This window comes from Osmia bicornis, chromosome 10, assembly GCF_907164935.1.
Source record: "Osmia bicornis bicornis chromosome 10, iOsmBic2.1, whole genome shotgun sequence".
In the NCBI taxonomy this organism is placed as follows: Eukaryota; Metazoa; Arthropoda; class Insecta; order Hymenoptera; family Megachilidae; genus Osmia; species Osmia bicornis.
In genome coordinates this window covers 1,607,221-1,633,243 of record NC_060225.1, presented here as the reverse complement: position 1 = coordinate 1,633,243, position 26,023 = coordinate 1,607,221, and the positions used below count along the sequence as shown (strand labels likewise).

General features: G+C 36.1%; 2 protein-coding genes and 1 long non-coding RNA gene across 5 annotated transcripts; 1 reads left to right on the top strand and 2 right to left on the bottom strand.

Annotated features, from left to right (window-relative positions):
• LOC123988235 (uncharacterized protein K02A2.6-like) lies at nt 1-2,035 on the bottom strand. Its single transcript, XM_046287473.1, has 3 exons — nt 1,465-2,035; nt 65-1,198; nt 1-14 (listed from the first exon to the last, which is right to left on the bottom strand). The coding sequence occupies exons 1-3, from the start codon at nt 2,033-2,035 to the stop codon at nt 1-3; spliced, it is 1,719 nt and encodes a 572-aa protein (XP_046143429.1).
• A 682-nt stretch (nt 2,036-2,717) lies between these two features.
• LOC114881406 (tuberin) lies at nt 2,718-24,532 on the top strand. 2 transcript variants are annotated; one of them, XM_029198190.2, is made up of 31 exons: nt 2,718-2,901; nt 3,309-3,490; nt 3,571-3,676; nt 3,820-3,956; nt 4,023-4,216; nt 4,284-4,487; nt 4,565-4,739; nt 4,825-5,025; nt 5,112-5,253; nt 5,340-5,488; nt 5,562-5,734; nt 5,797-5,965; nt 6,677-6,898; nt 6,979-7,237; nt 7,404-7,519; nt 7,585-7,749; nt 7,818-7,983; nt 8,047-8,243; nt 8,309-8,425; nt 8,492-8,673; nt 8,746-8,959; nt 9,034-9,453; nt 10,138-10,318; nt 10,388-10,583; nt 20,870-21,053; nt 21,122-21,292; nt 22,977-23,152; nt 23,226-23,574; nt 23,642-23,782; nt 23,844-24,014; nt 24,127-24,532. In XM_029198190.2, the coding sequence occupies exons 2-31, from the start codon at nt 3,422-3,424 to the stop codon at nt 24,334-24,336; spliced, it is 5,556 nt and encodes a 1,851-aa protein (XP_029054023.2). In that variant the 5' UTR covers nt 2,718-2,901; nt 3,309-3,421; the 3' UTR covers nt 24,337-24,532. The 2 variants fall into 2 exon arrangements, with proteins under 2 accessions (XP_029054023.2, XP_029054024.2); XM_029198191.2 differs by lacking the exon at nt 3,309-3,490.
• On the bottom strand, nt 7,129-11,054 carry LOC114881408. Of its 2 annotated transcripts, none has more exons than XR_003790271.2 (4): nt 10,747-11,054; nt 9,026-9,118; nt 8,611-8,666; nt 7,129-7,217 (listed from the first exon to the last, which is right to left on the bottom strand). It is a non-coding gene; the product is annotated as an uncharacterized LOC114881408 (long non-coding RNA). The 2 variants fall into 2 exon arrangements; XR_003790272.2 differs by lacking the exon at nt 7,129-7,217 and adding an exon at nt 7,628-7,714.
• Nucleotides 24,533-26,023: the final 1,491 nt, after the last annotated feature.

Below are 26,023 nucleotides of genomic sequence, written 5' to 3'. Positions count from 1 at the left end.
TTATGAAGTGGAGCCTGTATCGCAGCTGCATCCTTAATAAACCTTCGATAAAAATTTAGAATACCCAAAAATCTGCGCAAATCGGCTATTGTCTTTGGCTTATTATAATTTTTAATGGCTTCAACTTTTTCCGGTACAGGCCTGGCTCCCATGGAGTCTGTCAGGTACCCCAGGTACTGTACGGAATGTGCCCCAAAAACGCTCTTCGACAAATTAATCGATAACCCGTAAGCCTTTAACCTTTCAAAAACACACCTTAAATGCTCCTTGTGTTCAAGCTCATTGGCAGAGGCGATCAAAATATCGTCCACAAAACAGAAAACGAAGTTCAAACCTCTGAGTACATCGTCCATGAATCTTTGAAAACTCTGTGCTGCGTTCTTTAACCCAAACGTCATCACATTAAACTCGTATAGCCCGAATAGCGTGATGATGGCGGTTTTCGCTCGATCCTCTGGATTGATTGGTATCTGGTGATAAGCCCACGTTAAATCTAAAGTAGTAAAAACTGTCGTTCCGTCAAGTCTATGTGCGAAATCCTGCACGTGAGGAAGTGGATATTTGTCAGGGACTGTAATGCTGTTTAGACGCCGGTAGTCACCACATAGTCTCCAGCCACCATTCTTTTTTTGGACCATATGTAATGGACTTGCCCACTGACTACTAGAAGGCTGGCAAATCCCTGCTGCAATAAGGTGGTCAACTTCGGCTTTTGCTGCCTTTAATTTTTCCGGGGGCAACCTTCGCGCCCTTTCCGCGACCGGTGAGCCCCTGGTTACTATGTGGTGACGTACCTGATGGGCGGGAACTTCCTGTTTTTGTACTGTCCGAGTAATAGCAATAAATTCCTGTAACAGTCGTCTGTACGGGTTGTTTATGTCAACAGTCGTCAGTGAAGTTTGAGTCGCCGTCTGTAAAAAACCAGTAGTTTGTATTTTAGTTAATTCGTCGATCAGTCTCTTATTTCGTAAATCAAGCAGAAGACCGAAACGCTTGAGAAAATCAGCACCGATTATAGGCTGTTGAACCTTCGCGACAATGAACTCCCACGTGTACGGACGACGCAATCCAAGGTTCAGAGTCAACCTCCGCGATCCGAATGTACTTATCGGAGTGCCATTCGCCGCATAAATCTTAGAGTCAGTAATGGCGGGTTCTCCTCTTATCGATCTGTGCGGCAATACGGAGATATCCGCCCCTGTATCAATTAAAAAATATAAGTTACTATTCCTATCCTTAATAGTGAGACGGCAGTTCTCGTCGCGACCATCCGACGCCATCTCGATCCGGGGTTGCGATCCTGCGTGGCAGGGTTAGCCGAAGCTCCAGTAGGCGGTGGACCTGGCCATCCACAAGGAATGACGCATCGATGGGCCCTCTCAGCGAACCTCCGGTGGTAGAAACAGTAGTTGTTCCCTTCGCGTGAAGTTGACCGACTTCCAGATCGCCCCCTTCCAGGGCTACCGCGTGGCCGCCATCTTGGCTGGGACCTATAGGGTTGGCGGGACTGTCGCGCAGTGAGCGTCTCCACCATCGAGACTAGCTTCTCCACCTTAGCCTCCAGCGCCTCTATCCTGGTGGACGGTGGTGGAATCACAGGGGTTGATGCTTCAATGGCCGCCACCCTCGGCACAGACATCTCTGCAATCTTATCAGCTAGGAGCGCTAGCCGTTGCAGATCCGCCGTATCGCTAATAGCGAGAACAGTTCTCATGCTCTCCGGTAATTGCTCCAAAAAGAGCGTACGCAGAACGTTTTCTTCGACTTGCCCACCAGCCAGGTTTCTAAGTCTCTGTAAACAATGCGAGGGTTTCTCGTCCACCACTTCACTTCCTCGCAGCAGCTTCCTCAATTTAGTCTCGTGGGACTCATCAAACGCTTCGATGATCCGTTTCTTTATTTCCTCGTATTTACCACGCGCCGGTGGAGAGGCCAATACATCCATGACGAAGGGCAGTACAGTGTGGTCCAAATTCGTCACCACGTAACGGTACTTCGTATCGTCGCTGGTTATTCGCGCCAGATCAAAGGTCATCTCCACTGTGATGAACCATGCAGCCGGATTCTCCCTCCAAAACGGCGGTAGCCGTCATAAGGTAGCTGAATTGATGGATGCCTCAGGAGCGGGCTCGTTTACCGTTTCCTTTTGGTCCGCCATCTTGTCTTGCTGTCCATCCTCTCGCGTGGGTGAATGTTCCAGCGGCATTTACTGTTTTTTTTTTGCTTTGATTTCACGCGCTTAATAACGGTTGCACTACGACGATCACGTCGGGGTCACCAATTGTAGGAATAAGTGATTCCTTAGGAGTTAGGATTCCTACTTTATCAATTGATGGAAAACAAGCTCACACTCGTTTTTCATATAGAATTTTATTAATTGTCAATTATTATAAATTTGTAATTACGATGTATATTTAACTGGTCCTAATGCACTTGACACAGCTTAGAACGCTCAACAACGCATTTAAATTCTCTGATGAGAACACCCACGAACGGAATACAAGATTTCTCAAACACAAAGCTACCGCTTCAAACGTCCCCACGAGAATGGAAAAACTTCCCTTCGGAACGGGAAAACAACGCTTTTCCCGGAAGTAGATGTCGCGGTAAATTTATCGGAAGTGTACGCTTCGGCGAGACGGTCGACCATCAGCAGAGGTCGCCACAATTATACTCCAAGTGGCTGCATCTCTACATAACGTTATGTACTATAGATACCAAACAGACGTAGTTATCCATAGATCTGTAGTTACGTTATTTACTATTAAAATCAGAGAGTTCCGCAGTTATATCTTACCCTCTAATTAAAATAAAGCCATGAAATGAAGTTTTGGCGACAGGCCTCGCCATAAATGTTGGAAAAATGAAAATTTTCTATCAATACAAGAGGAAGGGAAAACAGTTGCGTATTTCATATTTTCTTTTATTATTAACAAATTTCATTATATCTAAATATAATCTAAGTATATTTTATTTAACATACTGTCAGTAAATATTCTCAAAAAATCATTTTTCCAATAATGAACAACGATTAATTACGCAAGTATTTTTATTTGTAGAGGAGTTCATTTTTTGGGGACTATATTCTGTATTCTGTAACATAAATACATCCTTTTAGATAAATTAAGGCTATCCTGTGATTATTTCTTTATTTTTCAATTATACATATATTTTTAAAACAATCGAACTTACCAGTCACTTTAACTTGAATTTAACCGCAAATGGCGCAAATCTGATAAACACAGATGTTTGGGTTGATCATAGGGTATTATACGTTTTATACGTTTTCACATAGTTTTCATCCCTAGGGCAGACTTTTATTGACCTAACCCTATCTTGAATCTTGGAAACTACCGGTAGATCGCGCAACAACAACTATCAATATCTTTAATGGTCTCATATACCTATTATATATGTATTTATGCACTTTCATTGTGATGGATTACAGCAAAATAGTGTTTGGTATCGTTTTGTTCAGTTTCTTTACATAGTACGTTTAATTGAACTCTTTTATTTAAATTTGTTTAATATGTTTATCACTCGTCATAATTGTTTTTCCCTGTCTTCTAGTGTTTTATGTTAAGTTTTCAAAATAAAATGTCGAAAATGAGCTCGAAAGATAAAGATAACAAAACATTACATGATAAATTGAAACAATTTTTTCGTATCAATAAAGGTAAGTTTGTAAATTTAATTTTTCACTTTCATTTTATTGTTTTGTATATAGAATATAATGATAACCTAATACGTATGTTGTTTATAAAGTTATGCATCACGTATGTTTAATAAATAATTTACAGAACGTATACATTTCTTTAGGAAACCATAAAAGTCGTGAAGATTTTATATTAACCCATGATCTTGAAAAAGAAATAAGTCATGAAAGTCCTGTACATTATCGTACTAAAGCTATTAAAGATCTTTGCGATCCAATTCTTAATCAGCAGTGGGAAGATGTAAGTATGTTGTACTTAATAATAAATTTATGTATAGCAATGTGTTTTATTTTTATCTTTCAACAGAATGCAGCTGAACGATTATGGTATTTGGTACAAGATCTGTTAGACAAAGATGTACCTCGTGAACATAGACATGTGACATTAAATTTTTTACGGTGTCTTGTTCAAGGACAATATTCTAAGTTGTCTTCTCTTATGAGAATAAAATTTTTCATGGTTATCAAAGAACATAATATTCCTGAAGATATTGGACCTAGGTATTATAAAGTACATTACCTAATATTTATTATTGTGTCATTAATCAGTGATGTACTTTTATTTTAGATTGGAACTTTTACAAAGTTTAACAGAAAATGGAAAAGATATATTACATTTGGAAGAAAGAATAGGCCCTTTTTTATTAGATTGGATGTCTGTTGTGACTGCAGGAGATGGGAAAAGAAGTGCTGAATTTTTGTCGCTTCTAGTTAATGTCATTAAATTCAATTCAGCTTACATCGATGAAGACATTATATCAGGCTTTGTTCGGTAAATATTCTGTTGTTTATTATAATCATTACATAATATTTATAAGAAAAGAAGTACTTTACTTTTTATATTTTTAGATATATTTGCCATTTGTGCTACTATAGTAATAGCAACGAAGTTGTTTCCGGATGTTTAGAAGCTTTAGATGCAATTGTTTGTTACAGTAATTTACAATCTGATTCATTGCAAACATTTATTATAGCATTGTGTGGAAGCGTCAATGTTGAAACATATTGCCAAATAAGTTGGAAAGTATGTTATAAAATTTCATAAATTGTACACATTAGCTGTGTTCTAATTGTCTAATTTAATTAAAAATATAAATGACTTCTTGCAGATAATGCGTAATCTATTAGGTACACACATGGGTCATTCTGCACTATATACAATGTGTCGTATGTTACAAGATCCAAGTTTTCAACAAGATGTACGTTTACTACGAGGCGCAGTGTTTTATGTAAATATGGGTCTCTGGGGAACACATAGAATCCCAAAGTTAGAGTGTACACCAACATCTGTACTACCTTCATTTTACCAAGTAGGTAGTAAAAATTCATTAATAGTTTGATATAATCAAGATTTTTTTATTACTTATATTATTTATTACAAATTTCATTTTGCAAGGCTTTAAAATGTAATCATCCGGTTGTTATGTATGAGGTGACATTATCAATACAAAGATTAGTAAATAAATATGGTACTGAATTATGGGATCCTACATGGAATATTATCCTTGATATTATCAAAGAAGTTATTACTCATACAGGTAAATGAACACTTAAAATTATTTAACTTTATACTGCGGTGGACTCACTTCTTGAGCCTTACAAGGAATATATATTTGTTTTTCAGAAACTAGTAATCAACCTGCAACCAGACAAGTTTCAGTAAGTTTGCACGAAACGATAAATAGTATTGAAAATTTACTGGATAGCAATCATTATAATGGCTCTGTTCAGAGGTTTTATGAGCTTGTTGAACGTTGCAGTGATACACGACCTGTAATTATTTATTTTCTTTTTCAATAATGTCAAATTAAATACTATAATTATTTTAAATATTTCTTCTCTTTAGGAAGCTTCTGTTTTGAAATTAATTGAATATCGAGCATATACTATAGGACCTACTCATTATCAGTGGCAATCTAGATTAGCCAATTTAATAGAGCGTTATTATAAAATTGAAACACGTACTAACATCAGGATGAAAATTCTTGATGTTTTAACGAATGTCATTGAAGTTAATAGGTATAGACAATGAATGAATGAATTTTATTTTTCATGAATTTTTATTTTATATTCTTATACAGATTCAGGTATGAAGATGAATTGATTGAAAAAATAATCGTGCCATATTTTCAACATATTGATATGGATCCAGATATCACAATACGTAACAGTGTCGCACATTTAATTGTTGATCTTTGCCTTGAATGTGATACAAAACGATGTTTAGAACTTCTAGATATACTTGAGAAGGTATTAAACATACAGTAATTCTTCCAAGATTGCGACTGTGGTCGGAATCGAAATGTTGCAATGACGGTATTGGAGACTCGAAATTCTATGACTAGGCGGCAAGACTTTGTCGCCGCGGCTCGCCTTTGTAGTAAAAGAGGGTCGTAAAAGAGAAGGATAGCATCAGGGGTCGTAGTAGCCGATAAATTAACAACAGTTTAACTTTGTTATTTTTAGAATTTTCTGGATGCAAATTGTTTTAACATATTGGTACAATTTTTCTGATTAAAATGAGACCAAATATGATATAATTTGGACTATATGGACAAAAAAAAAATTCGCATTGGGGATGTTCCCTTGTACATAAAATAAAGCAAATATACTCCAAATTATATCGTGTTTGGTCTCATTTTTAATCGGAAGAGTCTCAAAAGTATGTTTAAAAAAGTTTCAGACAAAAAATCGTTGAAATTAGAAAATTATATTGTAATGTTACGAATTACTAAGGTGCCAACTCACATCAAAAGAACCGCGGCGGGCATCAGGTTACACTGCTTGACTGGCTCGAGCGAGAAAAGCATAAGCGCAGGAATAACGCACGCATAGGCGCGGGACCAGACGCAGTCGCAATGTGGGAATGAGACCATAATCGCAATCTCGGAGGAATTACTGTATTACGTTATGCATATTAATTTTAATATAACATATTATTACTTATTAATATTTTTTAAGGTGATTAACAAACCTTTCACTTCTGACACTCCAATTTTAAAAGATGTTGACATTAAAGATGTGAAGACTGCAGTAGTTGGTGTAATAAAAATATTAACAACAAAAATTTATTGTTTGCCATCAAGTCATGCTATACGTGCTTACAAGATTCTAGTTAATCATTTAGAACAACACTATAAAGAACCATCCATTTTCCATGATGCTTCTTCAGTTCGTTACTTGGTAATGTATAAATAGTGTGGAATACATAATCTTTAAGATTTCATATCACTGTATCTTATTAAAAAAATTTTATATTTTAGATTTTTGAATGTTTCTTAAAAATTAGAGCAAACTCTCTTTATCATCTTGGATTTTTGGACACTGAAAATGGATTAGCAATAAAATTTAGTCCATATTTAGTTTTAGAACATTCAACTGAACGAATGAACAGTGGAGGTGGTGGAACTAGCCCTCCACCAGCTAGTCCGGTTCCGTTACAGCACTTGTCTTGTCAGATTACTCATATATCGCTGGTACACGCATGTAAAGCTGTTATTTCCTGTATTAAATCAGAAAAAGGTTTATATGGAGTTTATTTTAAATATTATTATAACCATTTCGGTATGACAAAGTACAATTGAAGAGCATTTCAAATAATTATAGTTACTTTTCATACCGAAAAGAATAAGAATTATTCATACAGAGAAATTAGTAATTAAAGTTTAAATCTGTTGCGTTCTTGTAGACTGGAAAATTTTGCAACTTGTATTAAAAGAATTACCTCAAGTAATGCAAAACAGAGCATTAATATTATCACGACATACAAACGATATCGATTTTACAGCAGTGCTTTGTTCAATGGTATGTTTATTTTGTTACGTTATCTTCTGAGATGTTTATTATGGACTTATAACATATTTTTATAGGTCAGTGACAAAAGTTTAAGGCTTCCAGAGTCGCTTTATAATGTCCCTCCAAAATTTACTCTTTCTGAATTTCGTGTTCATGTTTTTCCAGTATTGGCATCATTAGCTTCGTATCATGCACATTTAGAACCTAATTTACAACAACGCTTAATAAAATGTTTTGAGGTAAACAATAGAATTAATTTTTGATTGTTTCAACTATAAAGACTGTTTTAAAACTTATTATATTTTAGGTTGGTTTAAAAGCAAAGTGTGCAAGTCAATGTGTTACTAGTCTCACAACTTGTATTTTAGAAATGCGCGATGCAATGAATAAACTGTTATCAGAAGTTCTTTTAAATTTATCAAAAATTTCAGCAACAGTTCACATAGCTATACCAATTTTAGAATTTTTATCTAGTAAGTATAAAAACTCTTGCGTTATTTAAGTATAAACAGTATTTATTTATCTTTTTATTGCAGCTCTTACAAGGCTTCCAAAAGTTTTCGCAAATTTCATTGGAGATCAATATATGTCAGTGTTCGCAATTTTGCTACCATATACAAATCCTTTTAAGTACGACCATTACACAGTATCGTTAGCACATCATGTAATTGCTGTATGGTTTTTGAAATGTCGTTTACCATTTCGAAGAGACTTTGTTAAATTTATCACTACAGTATGTATATAATTAAATTTCAAAAATACAGTAATGAAAATTAAAAGTAATATTTTTGTATTTAGGGCTTAAAAGCTAATGTAATAGTTCCTTTCGAAGAAGGACATTTAATGAAGTCAGATTTTAATTTTATGAACGAAGACTCCTCAAATAGAAAGCGTAGTTCAAGTTTAACAGAACAGGTATATACAAGTTAAAAAGGAATGTTTGCTTCAATGCATTATTCACTGTTTTACTTTTACTTATAGGGTAGTAGAGGTCGAAGAGAAAGGCCAATAATGGCTAATCGTATGATAGGTGATGGTAAAGTTTCAGATTTGAAACCTCCAATTGACGAAGCTTTAATGACTTTCCATGTTGAACTTACCGAAACTTGTATTGATCTCATGGCTCGGTATACATTTTCAACTTACTCGGCTCGGCCTAAAAGGTAAATTTATTATTAGTTCTTCTTTTATTATTTACAGAAAATATGACTATATCAGAATTCTCTTTTATTTAGACTTCCAGCTGCAAAATTTCTTCTTAAAGAAGGCCAGTCGATGACATGGCTTCTTGGTAACAAACTTATCACTATAACAACTAGTGGTTGCAGTAATAAAGCAATGCGTGGAGGGCTTTGTGATAATTGTTGGGTTGCATGTAAACCTAATTCTCAGTCGCCTGAACAGGCAAAAACAACCCACTTGAATTTAAGACGTGCATCTGGTGCTGAGGTATTACGAATACATGTTCTTAGTCTTATTTATTTTATTATGGATTTGATAAAATTGAACACATACATGTACAGGTAACGAAAGAAGATAAATTGTCCAGACAGTCTTCCGGAGGTCACAACACTTCTAATGCAAATACAAATTCTCCAACAGAGGAATCTAGAAAAATGACAGATGATCTAAATGTACCAAAAAAAGATTATTCTGCAGAAAAAATGGATAAAGATCAAGTTGAATCATCAAAACTGGATCAAATACTTCATAGTGAAAAGCAAGAAGAGCACGTACTTTGTGCTTGTTGGTGTCAAGGTTGGGCAGAAATATATGTACGCAGACCTACGGGTGACATGTCTTGGGTGATGAGAATTCAAAATTCTATGCAATTCGAAACGTATGCAGACTTTCCTGTACACGACATAGTAGCTTTATACAAACCAAGTGAGGATTTAATGCAAAAGCAGAAAGAATCTCCATCTGAATGTTCTGGAGATGAGGTAAAAGTCCATTTACAATACGGCACAGTTTTATTGTTGATTAAAATTGTAAACATGGACTATATTATTCTTCTGTTGCCACAAAAAAACTACGAAGGTCTACGGACGAATCGTGTAACCTGATCCGAGCTGGCATATTGGCAAGACAATACTACTGCAACGATGCATTTCTTTTTTTATCTTTTATTGTTTTTTACAATTAAACTTTTACTGGTGTGTGTGATGTTTTTCTGATTAAAACAAGATCAGACAAGACATAATTTGAATTATATTTATTTATTTACTTATTTATATTATGTTTTATGTAAATAAGTAAATATAATGTAAGTTATATCGTCTTTGGTTTTATTTTAATCCGAAGAATTTTACAATTACATTGGCAAAAGTTTCATTTAGCAAAAATAAAAAAGTTTTATTGTTGAATTAATATTGTCTCATCGATATGTTTTTCTCGGTCTCTTTAATTCTCGCGACTCTTTCTCTTTCGCTCTTTGTCCTTCACTACGGTTGGCAACATTCAAAGGTTCGGCTCGAGCCATTATTGTTCTGGTAGCGTCACATATCGTTATTTTTCCGGGGAATACTTTAGCGTAACAAAATCGGGGGAGTCGAGCGTAATAACATATTCTATATTAAAATGTGTAATTAAGAAAATGTAAAAGAATTTATTAGAAAATTTTATAGGATACTGGAGATAAAAGCCATCAAGATCAAGTACGAAGTGATTATAATACTTTTACGAAATCTGTAATAACATCTTCTGTGTCTACGGATCCAATTGCAATACCTGGTTCACCAGTGCGACCGAGTCCTTCAAGACAAAGCTCACACGACAGCTTAGAAAGTTTAGAAGACGGCGAAGATGGTACAGCATATTATTATATATATCATGATATTTAAAAATTGCATATTCAAATATAAACATTGTTGATAGATTTACGTCGTTCTCGAAACCCAGTACGAAGATCAAACTCTAGTCCTGAAATGAGTGCTAATTGGAAAAATCCATTTTTGAATAAAGATAAATTGAACTTTCAACAGGAGCGAGAACTTCCATCGACAGATGTAGACGCTAAACTTGATGCTGAATTGAAAAAGCACGCAAAAAGCATGTATACAAAAGACATGAGGTATTATTATTTTAATACTGTTTGATAAATATTAGTACAACTATTAATTCATTAAATGTTACAGCAAGTAAATGTGTGATACACAGATATTTAATTATTATATTAGTGTAGTTCAGGCCTGTCTAACTGCTAGAAGCGAAAGAGCCACTGCTCCCACTCTTACCGCTTCAGACTTTCCCCATCATCCAGTAGTGCAGGCATGGGCACGAAACTGGCTCAAAGAGCGCGTCTGACAGCGACACTGTTTGGGAGCGCACGTCACTCTACTGATTCGCTCTTTCGAGGTGGTGGGGCAGCATTGCAGGGGAAATCGAGCTGCGGCGGTCGAGGTGATACGAATGTGTGGCGTTCGACAGAGAACGTCACACATGCATGCTTTGACTGCGTAACCTCGAGATACTACAGAGTGGGGATATTTCTCCGTCGCTCGGTTCGGTTCACGCTCCGCTTTGAGCTCGCCGATAAGCACCGGAGCGCCGGAGAGCGCTCCGGCTCCGTTTACTAGAGGTGTGCGAGTACTCGTAATTTACAAGTCGAGCTGAACTCGCTTCGATTGTTCGAGCCGAGTCGATCGCTTGAATTTGCCGAAGTACTCGAAATCGTCGAACTGTTTGATATAAAAGCGAGCTACTCGAAAAATTCGAACTACTCGAATATATTCGAGCAGATGTTACACATGTTTTAGGTTAAACATCTGCTTTCGAGTAGTTCGGCAAATTAAAGCGATCGACTCGGCTCGAACAATCGATCATTGTTCGGCTCGAAATTCGAGTACTCGAATAAATCGAGTACTTGCACACCTCTACCGTTTACTACTAGCTGCCCATGCCTGCAGTAGTGTCAGTAGTGGGGCAGCGGTTTCTAGCAGCTATGACTAGGTATATGTATATAGGTACTGTTCGTTTCTGGTAAGTTGCCGAACACCAGCAAACTGATCCGCCAGAGGGGCAAGGGGACTGTATGTTCGCTCCACCTAATCCCCTCCAGGAACCCGTAACTTGAGAAGTCAGCGGTCACATTGCATAGGCGTAAAATTTCCATATTCGCGGAAGATACATTTAACTATATAAACATGCGATTTTTTCGGGATATTAATGGATTTTTTATCATACTCGTTCTTGGCAACAGTTGTTATTATGCAAAATTTATGGAAATTACATTATGGAAAGTGTAAAAACTCTCCTGTTTTCTTAATAATGTATACCCCGAATCTACGTCTACGTCAATGCGTCCGAATCGTCGCTCGCTATCGCTTCATCTCATTCCGTTTCAATGTCTGTCCTTAGCGACGTTCGTCACACGATAGATTTGTGGATGTAAGAGCCTCGGCCAATAAATATAATACGTGTGACTGGAGGTAGGTCAACGAATTTGATTGGACGGCAACTTAGCAACAACGAACAGTACGCGTCAAATATTAGAAGAGGCGAGAAACCAACTGGAAGAGTGGGGGAGCCGAGCGCAAGCTGCGTGGTAGGGGAAGGAGCCACGAGTGGCCCGCGGACCGTAGGTTAGACAGGCCTGGTGTAGTCGTAATACTTTACTGTTTGTATAGTAACGAGTATGGTAGGTTCTTCTCAGAACAATTTTACTCAGGAAAATTTTATTTAATATTTATTTTATTATTAACATTTTTTGGAACTTCAATTCTGAAACATACAAATTTGGATTTTATATTCCTGAAAGATTGAAACTTAAATTTTAGACTTTCACATTCTGAAACTTTACAATATGAATTTTGAAACCTTGAAATTTGAATTGTAGAACATACAAAACTAAATATTTAAATCATAACATTTGAATTAAAAAATTTTGAAATTGATATTTAAATTTTCCAATTCAAATTCTAAAAGTTAAACATTTGGAAATTTAATTTTAAAACCTTGAAATTTAATATACAGGGTGTCTTCGAAAGAGTGACAATCCCTTGGAGGGTGATTCTGAACCACTTTTTCTTGGCAAAATATTGGTTAAGGCTTCATTTTTGAATTATTAACGAAAACTACTGTTCAATTAGAGCGCGGACTGAACTGCGAGTGTGTTGGCTATTGATTATGTTCGGACGATGGTCATGAACTAGCGCGGCGACACCACATCAGCACAATCTACAGTTTCGTTTTCAAGATATAAGCAATTGAAAATTGAAATATCAACTTCCGAAGCGCGTGTTTCACTTTTAAACAACTGGCAGCTGAGCAGATCCTGGGTCAGTGCTCGAACAAATCTGCCTAGTCTTGAAGTCAACGATTCATTTATGGTTTTTAAGGATCGTTCTAATTTGACAGTGTTTTTCGTTAATAATAATTCAAAAATGAAGCCTTAATTAACATTTTGTTCAGAATCACCTCAACAATCATCCTTCCAAGGCAAGGCTCGGAATTAACTGTTCCTTTCGGCCAGTTTTTACAGGCTACGCGCCTTTCCTCCTGCCGCTTGCCGTGTCCCGCGTGAGGGCCTTAGTCCTCGAGGCACCTCAGGCACGTGCCGTATGAATCGAACATATGGATGATGTGGAAACCTATTAATACGAGTGTAGTCCCAATGCGCCCTGGAAAGTTGATACTGCACGCATAGGTGCCTCGAGGACTGTGGCCCTCGCGCGGGGCACGGCGAGCAGTGGGAGAAAAGGGGCGTAGTCTTTGAAAACTAGCCGAAAAGAACAGTTAATTCCGAGCCCTGCTTCAAGGGGTTCTCACTCTTTCTGGAACACTCTGTATGTACAGGGTGAGGAAAAATTCCGGGACCGGTGAAATATCTCGAAAACAAAGCATTTTAGGAAAAAATATTTGATACATAAGTTGTAGGGTTTCAATAGATGCATCGAACGGTGTTACGTATTTGGCCTTGAGCCTAAGTATTGAGGAGCTATCAAGGTCAAGTTAAAAATTCTAAACGGAAACCCCACTTTTTATTTAATATTCTTGTAGCTGACATCGAGAGCTTTTAAAAACACTACCCATGAGCTTCTTTCGGTTGAGTACTTTTCGAGATATGAGTTGATAAAGTTCAAGTACCGTCGGCATTAGCAGTAGCCAAGGTGTACCGCGTGGAGGTTGTCAAGCAGTAGAAGGGAGGCAATTCGAACATCTGCTATAATCGTTACCAAATACGTGCACGTGCACACACACAATGAGGTGTCAACCCTACCGTGCAACCTACACGCGGTACACCTTGGTTACTGCTAATGCCGACGGTACTTGAACTTTATCGACTCATATCTCGAAAAGTACTCAACCGAAAGAAGCTCATAGGTAGTGTTTTGAAAAGCTCTCGATGTCAGCTACAAGAATATTAAATAAAAAGTGTGGGTTTCCATTAAAAATTGTTAACTTGACCTTGATAGCTCCTCCATATTTACATTCAAGGTCAAATACGTACCACCGTTTGATGCATCTATTGAAACCCTACAGCTTATGTATCAAATATTTTTTCCTAAAATGTCTTGTTTTCGAGATATTTCACCGGTCCCGGACTTTTTCCTCACCCTGTATACATATACAGGGACTACCATTTATCTCGCAACCCATGCGCGCGCAAACTGATGAAAATGGCAACAGCGCTAAAATTCGAGAGATGTAAAAACCGTACAGTTAAGTTGGTAATCGACTGAACTGTGATCCGAGATTCGATTCAGGATACGAGTACATTGAGTTTCATCGAACTTGTCGCGGCGTGTGACTCTAACACATATTCACGACGGCAGTCAATTTGCTGCTATCCCTCCTTTGCGTGCCCCTCGCCAATCGGCTCTTCGACGTGAATATGTGTTAGTTTCACACGCCGCGACAAGTTCGATGAAACTCAATGCACTCGTATCCCGAATCAATTACCAACTTCACTGTACGGATTTTTACACGTCTCGAATTTTAGCGCTGTTGCCATTTTCATCAGTTTGCGCGCGCAGGGGGTTGCGAGATAAATGGTAGTCCCTGTTCACACATCCATACAAGATGTCCCAGAACTGGGGTAGGACCAGTAGGGGGATGATTGCTGAGGTAATTCAAAACAACTTCTTCCTTTGCCTAAATGTTGGTTAAATGATGATTCACGCTACACCGTGCCCGAGACGGACAGTGCCGGAACCGAGCCGTTGTCGTCGGGCATCGTCCGGGCATACTATGCATGCTACACCGTGCCGGAGCGAAAAGAGGGCGAGACCGTTTTTTTTCACGAATTTTCATCGTTACGCCGCAACAGACCCGTTCGCAAGTACATTCATGTTACACCGTGCATGTACCGAACCGAACCAGGAACGGAGCGGCGACGGCGAAACAGGACATTTCGGTGCCGGGGCACGGCCGACATACAGCCGAAGCTCGGGCTCGACTCGGTGTAACATGAACAGATTCATATAAAAAAAACACTGGTCAATCAGAACGCGCCTTTAGCGCGGACCGAACCGCGAGAGTGTTGGGTATGCTCTGCGTTCAAACCGTGGTCGTGATCAAGTGCATCGGCATCACATCGGTGTAATAGGATTCGTTGGGTAAAAGGACGCTCAAGCTAGCAGTCTCATTTGAAGTTGGAAAGGAAGACCAGTAACGTCGTGAAAACGTTACGAAATAGTGCGAAATAGAGTAAAACCTGGATAAATGCAACCAACATTGGGACCCAGTGGTTGCATTCATCCAAGCAAGGTGTCGAATCTCGGGTTACACGCGACGACCAGCCAAGCGTGAACGTAGAAAGAGACAGACAGTGACGGAAAGAGAGAGGTCCGATGATCCAATGAAAGAGCCGAAACGTATCGGTGTGACTAATACTAATTGAAGTATGAAACTTTTTTATTTTTGACTTTTTTTTATTGAAACTTTTACTATCGCATTGGTGAAATTTTTCTGATTAAAATGGTACCAAACACGATATAGTTTCAATTATAATTACTTGCTAAAATTGATGTTAAAGGTTGGCGAAAAGCAACAGAGATCGAAATCAAAACCAGTCGCGGTGTCGGCTCTGGTTTCAAAGGTTTCATTTATCCAGGCATGGTGGCTATTCTGGGCATTTAATGTTGCATTTATCCAAGCGAGGTGTCGATTCTGCGTCCGTACACATGTTTTGTATTCAGCCGACATGCCGATTCTGTGTCCGTACACATCTTTTGTATTCAGCCGACATCATTTATATTCAGTCGTGGTGTCAATTCTATGTTGTTTATTCTATTACTATTGTTTATAAATATAATTCAAACTATATCGTGTTTGGTGTCATTTTAATCAGAAAAATCTCACAAATGCGTTAGTAAAAGTTTCATTAAGAAAAAGCTAAAAATATAAAAGTTTTATCGTTCAATTAGTATTAGTCACACCGATATTACGGTCGGATCATATTACACGGTTTCCTCGTCGAGCGGCTCGGTTCGCCTAGGGGGATCCCCCCAAGTGGAGGGAATAGCGATGTTGCACTTACCCAAGCATTCTTTCGTTGCATTTATCCAGGTTTTACTGTACATATTACGTTTTTCATTTATGCGCAGTGCAATAACAACGTGACAGTGAATACAAATGTTTATTTACTTGAAAAAATTGGATCCTTTCGGACCACGTAGTGAAATTCTATTAAAAGTAATAGTGACCGTGCGGTTGAGTGACTTCAGTGATCTCGTCAGGAGATCAGCTGAATCATTTACGGACGAATGGGTAAGTCTCATTTACATTACTTTTGAATTTTTTCTAATTCGACATATTTATTGAGTACAAAGTATTCTTTTTTAATTCATATCAAACAACGAAAAAAAAACGCGTGTAAATTGTGAATGCGGTAAGGGTGTTAATGTACGTATTGGTTAGAAAAGATAACTTAAATTCTATAAAAATTTCAGCACATGTAATTAATTATTAATAAATGCAATGATTATAATAAAGTTGTAATAGTTATTCAAAAAGAGACAAATTATCATTCAAAAGAAAAAAGAAAAAAAAAGTTGGGAATCATGGACTTGAACCGTAGACAACTAGATTGCGAGTCAAGCGTTTTACCGCGGAGCTAAGCATTTGTATGTATTAGTTTGTCATGCTTCTCAATGTAAGGAGTAACTAACTTTAATTGTTAATATCTTTTAAACAATTAGCCGTCTGCCCCCAAAAGGGGATATAGGCGTGTTCAGGGCGACGAGCTCTACAAGGTGGCAAAGTTTCATTAATAAGTGAGCGTAATACTTGGGTAGTTCCCCGTGTTGAAAACAAAAGCAGGGAAAAGCAAAAAAATAATTCAAAAATTTCGAAGCAAGGCAAACAATACCATTATAAAAATAAGCGACAATTATCAAAGGTCAATGGACCATATATGAAAAAATGCCATCATTTTGGTAGAACGAATCACTTGAAAAAGGACTGCTATTATTATAAACGGCAGCAGAAAAATTTAAATGCAGAAAATAGAACGGTTCAAACGGTTGAACTTGTGCAACCGTCTACGTCTGATGGTAACTACAATACCTCTAGTTTTGCATTTATGGTGGGAGACTATCATCAAGAGGAAATGAACCACCAAGAGAAGATAATGTTTATCCTGGATTCTGGCGCATCGGACCATCTTACAAACAGGAAGGATGTTGCAGAAAATTTTAAACAACTACAGGTGCCTGTTAAACTCGCCGTAGCGAAGAACGGTGCGTACATCCAGGCGACAAAGAAGGGTAATATAGGAGTCATCACGAACATGGGTGTTCAAGGAATTCTGGAGGACATTTATTACTGCTCAGATGTTTCGTACAATCTACTATCTGTCCGACGGATTCAGCAGGCAGGCATGACCATGACATTCGATGAACAAGGGGTTAAGATAAGTAGAAACGAAAATATCATAATGTCAGGTAAGGCCATAAATAATTTAACTGGCATAAAATTTAGAATAAATTCAAATTTAAAGAAACAAATTGTTCAAGCAGTTAGTGCTGAACAATGTGACTATGATTTATGGCATAGGCGATTAGGACATATTGGTAAAAATAAGTTTTTAGAATTGAAAAATAAAGAAATGTTTATAGACATAAAGCAAATAGAAAAAGCAAATGCAAATGATAGTTTATGTGAAGCTTGTATCAATGGAAAACAAGCGCGACTACCATTTAGAAAAGCTAAAGATAAAAGTCACGTAAGACGACCATTATTTATAATTCATACGGATGTTTGTGGTCCAATCACGCCTACTACAATTAATGACAAAAATTACTTTGTACTCTTTGTTGATGAGTACACTCATTATTGTGTAACTTATTTAATAGCACGTAAATCTGATATATTTAGTGTTTTCCGAGACTATGTCGCAAAATGTGAAGCTGGTTTTAATTTGAAAATAGTACATTTATATTGCGATAATGGTAGGGAGTATTTGTCGAATGAAATGAAACATTATTGTGTTGAAAAAGGTATAAGCTACCACTTAACAGTTCCACGCACTCCACAACTAAATAGTGTGTCCGAACGTGTGGTAAGGACAATAACAGAAAGGGCTCGGGCTATGGTAGCTTGGGCTAGTTTAGAAAAAGTTTTCTGGGGAGAAGCTGTTCTAACAGCTACATATTTAATTAATTTAACCCCAACAAAAGCTTTGAAAGAATCTAAATCACCATTTGAAATGTGGCATAATAAAAAGCCTCAATTAAAATATTTAAGAGTTTTCGGATCAACTGTATATGTCCATAATAAAACCAGAGAATTAAATTTGAAGATAAATCCTGGAAGGGCATATTAGTTGGATACGAAACAAATGGTTACAAGGTGTGGAGAGACGTAATAACAGATGAAACTAATTTTTTAGTTTTAAGACCAGTTATGGTACAATCTGAAACTGATATACCTAAATCAGTAAACTCTCAAAAATCTAATAGTGATAAATTAGATACAACCACATCAAAGGTGATAGAAATTAATAAAAATGCTGAATTAAGTCCTGAACTTAATAAATCTGTGACAAAAACAGATACAATGAATCTTTCAAAAATAATAATAATAGTAATAATAACAATAATAATAATGGAAAAAGGCAAATGTCTCCTGAATTAAGGAGGAATGAGAGGATCAAACAAAGTGAAATGGCAGATGATTATCTTTTGTCTGCCCAATCCAGTTTGCGAAATTCCTAAATCATATCATGAGATTGAAAATAGGGATGATAAAATTAAATGGCAACAGGCTATTAAAGATGAAATTGATTCTCTTTTGATTAGTAATACATGGACTATAGTACCAAAGTCTGATAATAAAAATATTGTTGATTGTAAGTGGGTATTTACTATTAAAAATGATGAATACGGAAACCCATTAAAATATAAAGCTCGTCTTGTTGCACGAGGTTTCAGTCAACAATATTTAATAGTTTATAATGAAACGTTTGCACCTGTTGCAAGAATTTCAAGTTTTAGATTTGTTCTGGCATTTGCTAATCAGTTTGATTTATTAGTACATCATATGGATCTAAAGACAGCCTTTCTAAATGGTACGTTGAAAGATGAAATTTATATGAGAGTTCCTGAAGTAATTAAAAGTAGCAATAATGAAGTATGTAGGTTAAATAAAGCGTTGTATGGACTCAAACAAGCAGCAAGGTGCTGGTTTGAGGTTTTTGAACAAGCGCTAAAAGAAAAGGGTTTTAAAAATTCTTCTGTTGACAGATGCATCTACATGTTAGATAATGGAGATGTATCTCGAAACATATATGTCGTACTTTATGTAGACGACTTAGTAATAGCTACTGCTAATATTGAAGTTATGAATAGTTTCAAAAACTATATGAAAAGTAAATTTTGTATGAAGGATTTAAAAGATATAAGACTTTTCTTAGGTATTAAAATTGAAAGAAAAGGAAATGAAATATATATAGATCAAAGAGCTTATATTGAAACAATTTTAGAAAAGTTTAATATGTCAGATTGTAAGGCAGTTAGTGTGCCCCACGAAAATACATTAAATTATACGGTATTGAATTCTGATAAGAAATATGAGGCTCCTTGTCGAAATCTTATCGGATGTCTAATGTACGTGATGCTGTGCACCAGACCTGATCTGAGCACAGCTGTAAATATATTGAGTAGATATCTAACTAAAAATAATAAAGAACTTTGGCAATGTTTAAAGCGGGTACTTAGATATCTTAAAGGATCCATGCATATAAAATTGACCTATATCAGAGGTGATTATAAATGATCTTCTATATGGTTATGTTGATTCTGATTGGGGAGGAAGTGATAGTAATGATAGAAAGAGTACCACAGGCTATTTGTTTAAATTATTTGAACGATGTACAATATGCTGGTCTACTAAGAGACAAACATCGGTAGCTGTTTCATCTACGGAAGCCGAGTATATGGCTCTTTTTGAGGCAGTTAGAGAGGCATTGTGGTTACGCTCATTAGCTAAAACTATTCAGATAAATATTTCCGAACCAATCACGATATATGAGGATAATAATGGATGTATCAGTATCGCAAATAATCCAACAAACCACAAAAGATCAAAACATATTGATATTAAATATCATTTTTCCAGGGAACAAGTGGAAAATAATATAATTAAATTAAAATATGTTCCAACAGGTTATCAGCTGGCTGACATGTTAACCAAATCACTACCAGTTATAAGATTTCAACAGCTCAGAGATGGAATGGGCTTAAAATAAAACTATAAATATAAATTATTATTATTATTATAATTTTTCTTACTTTTAAATATATATATATATAGTCAAGTATTTTGAATGGTCTAATCAGGTTTTCCTGGGTTTCCCAGATTCTTTGCAACAAATGTTGGGCCATATGTAGTTCCCAGGGAAGGCGAAGAAGGATCGTCTTTATTTGTTTAAATTTATATACAGCCGATTCATTTTTGAGGAGGCGTGTTGGAATAATATTATTTGATTTAGACAAAAATGATTCTCTCTGTTGAGAGTCACTGGTATTAAACAAAGGCCTAGCTCTGTCACCAGAGTCGATGGGTTTCAAGCCGTACCAGACCTAAGGGTCTGGGGCAATAAACACATTGAAGGCCCGGGGCCGTTATTTTCTTTTTGAAAGTGGGCGCTAGTTTTCCAGCGTGCATTATCAGAAGGATTCATTCCTTGTTCCTTCGTGACAAAGTGAAGACGTTCCTTCCAAGCTTCAGAATAAAATATTAGTGAAAAGAATAAACAGAATTTTCATTTAATATAATCCCATAATCCAATATATATGTATATTTTCTTTAGGGAAGCTTATCCTGTTCGGTGCTGTACAATTTTTCCACGTATACATGTATGACATAATATATGCATACATTCCGCATTACAAAAGAAAATTTTGTTTGTAATAGGGTTAGTTGCGAAGCAATACCAGAAGAAATGTTTGGCATGAGTACAACACCCCCATCATCTGAAAATGTATCAGATCATCCAAGTGCTTTAAAATCTCAACGCTCTTATCCAGGTGCAACACAAATAACTCAAATTATTGCTACCACTATTAGCAATACTGTACCACCATCACCTACCACACAGGTGCGTAATATAAATTTTATAATAGTGTGGAATAATATATTGTAAAAACGTTGTGTGTACCTTTATAGGTTCAAGGAAACTTTTTGGGAATACAAGGACGCACAACACAAATGACCACTGCGAAACCTCCACAATCACCAACACAAATTTATTCTCGGTTATCTAATTTTGATTCTAGTCAAAACTCATTAGGAGTAGAAAATAAATCGTTTCTTGGAAGAAATCACCTTATAGATAAGGTATTAAAGTGTGCATAGGATGGGAACATAAAGTGTGCAACATAAATATCGTTACAAATATCTTCAAAGTCAGAAATAGTTAATTAGGCGAAGTTTGGAAGGGGCATATTTTTTTCATAAATTGATTTTTTTAATTGGGAAGATATGAAAAGTAAGTATAAAACATTTCACAATTATAAAATTTTAATTATTTTATTTTATTATATCAAAACTATTAAAACACTTTATTTTTCTATTCTTTTTATTTTATTTGAGTTAGATTCGATATTAAGATTAATTATCGAATTTTTAAAATGTATTTCCTTAATCTTAAAAGGACTTTGGTAATTATAATCATTAAAGAGCACCAAGGAAAATCATAGCGTACCGGCCCCTCGGCCTAGGGCTTAGGAATGGTTATAATTCTTCATTGGGGTCCATTTGAATAAAAATGGCTGAAGAAGTTGGTCAAACAAGTGTATGGGCGCCGAGTTGACCTATGATTTTTTGAAGGTCATTTTCTCAAAAACTATTATAGGTAGCGCCACACTCTCAACTGCATTTAGTAGACCTTGGACAGTAGTACTAATGCATATTTTTAGATTTGATCTATAATGCGCCTCTTTGACGGGTTTTCGGAAATGGTCATTTGGTCATGGGTCCTATTTGGCCATGCCGGAGGGTTGAATCGGGCCAGTCTATATGACTAAAAGTACCTCTAGTTAATGCTTACAAATGAGGGAGTTTTGAAAAAAATCACCTCGTCAGAACATGTCGCAAAATTGAAATATAATATGTGGAAAATGTAGTATAAGGAAAAACAGTGGACGAAGTTGACGTGACCGAGGAGCTGGATGTCGATCAAATGGACGACGAGGAGCTCGCTGATGATGTGGAAGAGGGTGATAAGGGCGACGTTCTTGAAATGAGCTGAACATTGTGTACCATTTCCCTACATTATAATCAAGTTTTTGCATGTTTCGTTTCAAAAATAAACAGTTTTTTGCATTGAAAAACTTGGATTAAAATGCGTTAAATTGTAGATATCAATGAATAGAACTCAATTGTTGCAAAATCTTTCTGAAACATACTTTGTGATTTTGCGACATGTTCCGACGAAGGGATTTTTTTCAAAACTCCCTCATTTGTAAGCATTAACTAGAGGTACTTTTAGTCATATAGACTGGCCCGGTTCAACCCTCCGACATGGCCAAAAAGGACCCATGACCAAATGACCATTTCCGAAAACCCGTCAAAGAGGCGCATTATAGATCAAATCTAAAAATATGCATTAGTACTACTGTCCAAGGTCTACTAAATGCAGTTGAGAGTATGGCGCTACCTATAATAGTTTTTGAGAAACTGGCCTCCAAAAAGTCAATGGTCAACTCGGCGTCCATACACTTATTTGACTAACTTCTTCAGCCATATTTATTCAAATGAATGATTTTGCTTGGTGCTCTTTGTTTTCAAATAAGCTAATATTTGAACATCGAAAAGTATAACTTCATCTGAATTAAGAAAATAAGTTTATTGAAAATATGTGGTGTGAGCACACCAATTTTACACATTACTTTTTTTAATATCATAAATATTTGTGCAGATATTTGCGTAGCACACTTTATGTGTTTTGTGTTATGTAATTGTAAGTATTACATATTGTTTATGTCTTTATTTGTTCCAAAATTGTGTACACATTTTCTAGAAAGAAGAAAAACCTGATCCTTCAATGTTACCTCCTCTGCCGTTACCGTTCCGCGACAGAGGTCATACAATTTCTGTAATGAGTCCTGTAAAGAAATCGCGTGGAGAATGGGACAATATACGTAGAGGAAATTCACCACGAATAAAAGATACTCCAAAAACTGGTATTAATCCTAGGTAATTTAATTTTAAGTATATCAATTATTTTTGTTATTAAATTTATATTTTATATCTATATTATATGTTACAGTTTTGTATTTCTGCAGTTGTATCACACAGCACACTTCGGTTCTCCTTCAGAAAAACCTCTACTGGTTCCACAAACAACAGCTGTGCAAAGAGCAGTAACAAATTTAGATAGAATACAACCCTATGAAACACATAAAATTGGAGTTCTTTATGTTGGTCCAGGGCAAGCTTCTAATGAGATTGAAATTTTGGCTAACCAACATGGATCCCTTCGATACACAGAATTTCTACAACGCCTGGGAACATTGGTTCGACTAAAGGATATTGATGAAAGTGTATTTTTAGGAGGTTTAGATCGTAATGGTGAAAATGGAAACTTTGCATATATTTGGCAAGATGACGTTACACAGGTTAATACGAACTACTGATGTTTCTATATAATTCGAATTACTTAATAATAAATGTCAACCCTATCAGGTAGCCTTTCATGTAGCTACTTTGATGCCAACCAAAGTAAGCGACCCCAAGTGTACATCTAAAAAACAGCATATAGGAAATAACTATGTTACTGTCGTTTATAACGAATCAGGAGAAGCCTATAATATACAAACTGTAAAAGTATGTATCATAATATTTGATAATATAATTCAATTGTAATAATTATTTTCCTATTCCCTAGGGTCAGTTCAATTATGCATGTGTTGTAATTCAACCTTTAGATCATGGTACGAACCAAGTGACAGTTCAAGTAAAAGAAGAATTAGCAAAACACATTCGACATAATGAACCTAAAATTATTTCTGATCAAAATTTAGCTATTCTGTCTCGACAGCTTGCTCTTCATGCAAATGTAAGTATTTTATTTATTTATTTATACACAATTTTTACATTTTGTATCATGCAAATGTAAGTATTATACTTTTTATGTAATTTTAATTATTAATAATTTATTTTTACTACAGCTTGCTTCGATGATTTCTTCATCTTTGGAACAAAATAGTCACAATCCATATGCCTCTAATTGGTTGGAGCGTTTGCGACATATAAAACGTCTCAGAAATCGTGTATTACAAGAATTAATAAATAATAATCCAGATGGAGCAAGCGATGACTTGTCACCAAAAGCAAACAAACGTATATATATGGACGATTTTACTGAGTACACAACATGATTTAATTTTAATAAAAAACATTTTATTGTTGTTATTAATTTATATATATAATGCAATAATTTAACTTCACTTAAAACATTTGATCATTACATAACTATAAACATTTCTTCTATATTAAACTCTAAATATAATGTTTACACTGTAATTTAGTAGTAAAAGAATTTGTAATGATGTAATAAATATTTGAATGATTATATATATTTGGAGTTATGGAGCGAGTCATAACGCACCCACATGCGTGTGCCTGCAGCTAGCGACACCGTTCATTGGACAAGAAGTCAATATGGCGTCACAGTAACGTAGGAACTGTACTAAAAATGTCAAACTTTACACGCTCATAACTTTTTAACCATTTGATTCCTAAAGTTTAACTTGCAGTTTTGGGTTCTACACATCAAAAACTATAGATTCAAAAAAAAAAGTCCAAAATTTTGGGTCTGGTAAAGTAAAGTTCACCCAATCCTAGTTTTAAGGCGCGGAATCCATCGGTTCAGAAGTTATACGCGTGTAAAAGTCAGCGTTTTTAGCGTATTTCACGGGTTATTTCGACGCCATATTGACTTGTAACCTGTTGCCGTCCAATGAGTGGAGTCGCCGTCGGTAAAACAGAATTTGTAGGTAAATTAGTCTAAACTTGGCCACCGACGAGATACTGTTAAGGGCACAGACTCCTTCGAGGCCTCCTCCGAATCGATGTAAGCGCCATTAGAAAGAATCGGACAATCGTGAAAATACATAATTGAGAAATTCGACATTTGACGGTGTGACATCTAACGTCATTATGCAGAATAAGAAACGAAAGTATGGTGGCATAGTTGCCAAATCACATCATTTGAGAGTTCTAACGCGGTGTCGCCGCATCTGTGACCATCTAGCAAAATGAATTTGCTTGAGCCGAGCGAGATTTTGATTCCTGGCGGACATAGAAAAGGATAGCGCGAGAGAAAGAGAAGGAGTATCATGAATGAAACAACGTAGGGCCGATCGGCGGAAATATAGTCACACGCTACGACAGATTCGATGAGACTCTGTAATACACATAACGTAAACGACTATAAAACTTATAGGAACATGTAAATTGATCTATAATATACAATATTTATTGATTGAAATATAATCAATAAATATAAACAATGCCTCTTCTTTCTCCGCGACGTCTACATCGTCGGTTACCATGACAGCCACTCCAGCCACGTATTATTGAAATTTTTTTCATCTGAAATATAATAATGAATTTTAATATAATTGTACCTGCATATACAGGGTGTCCTAGTTTGTGTGACAGAATTATATTAAAATTCATTATTATATTTCAGATGAAAAAAGTAAGCAAAAAAATGCTATACGGTGACCGCCGTGGAGGTAGAAGAGGAAAGAGGGTCGGTAGGAGGTGACGGCGGCGGGCGGCCTATTATTGTTAACATATAGTAAAAATATATATATGTATAAATAAACATTATAAATCATTACATTTCTTTATTTCTTATTCCCTTCTTGAAATTATTATGTTATGTAGTTTTCATTCCTATAAGTTTCATGGTCGCGTACTTACGTTATGTGTATTATTTCATTCATTCTACCCCTACCAGCATCACGAATCCGTCGTTCTTTGATGTTTCCGAACATAGAAAAGGATAACGCAAGAAGGGTAAACAAGGAGAGAAAGACTTGCAAGCATAACATTTAA

Coding starts and splice junctions, on each gene's coding strand:
- LOC123988235 (XM_046287473.1), bottom strand. CDS start 2,035: ATGACCTTTGATCTGGCGCGAATAACCAGCGACGATACGAAGTACCGT. Junction 1,199..1,464: donor GCCAAGATGGCGGCCACGCG/GTAGCCCTGGAA, acceptor TAATTGATACAG/GGGCGGATATCTCCGTATTG.
- LOC114881406 (XM_029198190.2), top strand. CDS start 3,422: ATGCACTTTCATTGTGATGGATTACAGCAAAATAGTGTTTGGTATCGT. Junction 3,677..3,819: donor ATTTTTTCGTATCAATAAAG/GTAAGTTTGTAA, acceptor ACATTTCTTTAG/GAAACCATAAAAGTCGTGAA. Junction 4,217..4,283: donor CCTGAAGATATTGGACCTAG/GTATTATAAAGT, acceptor CTTTTATTTTAG/ATTGGAACTTTTACAAAGTT.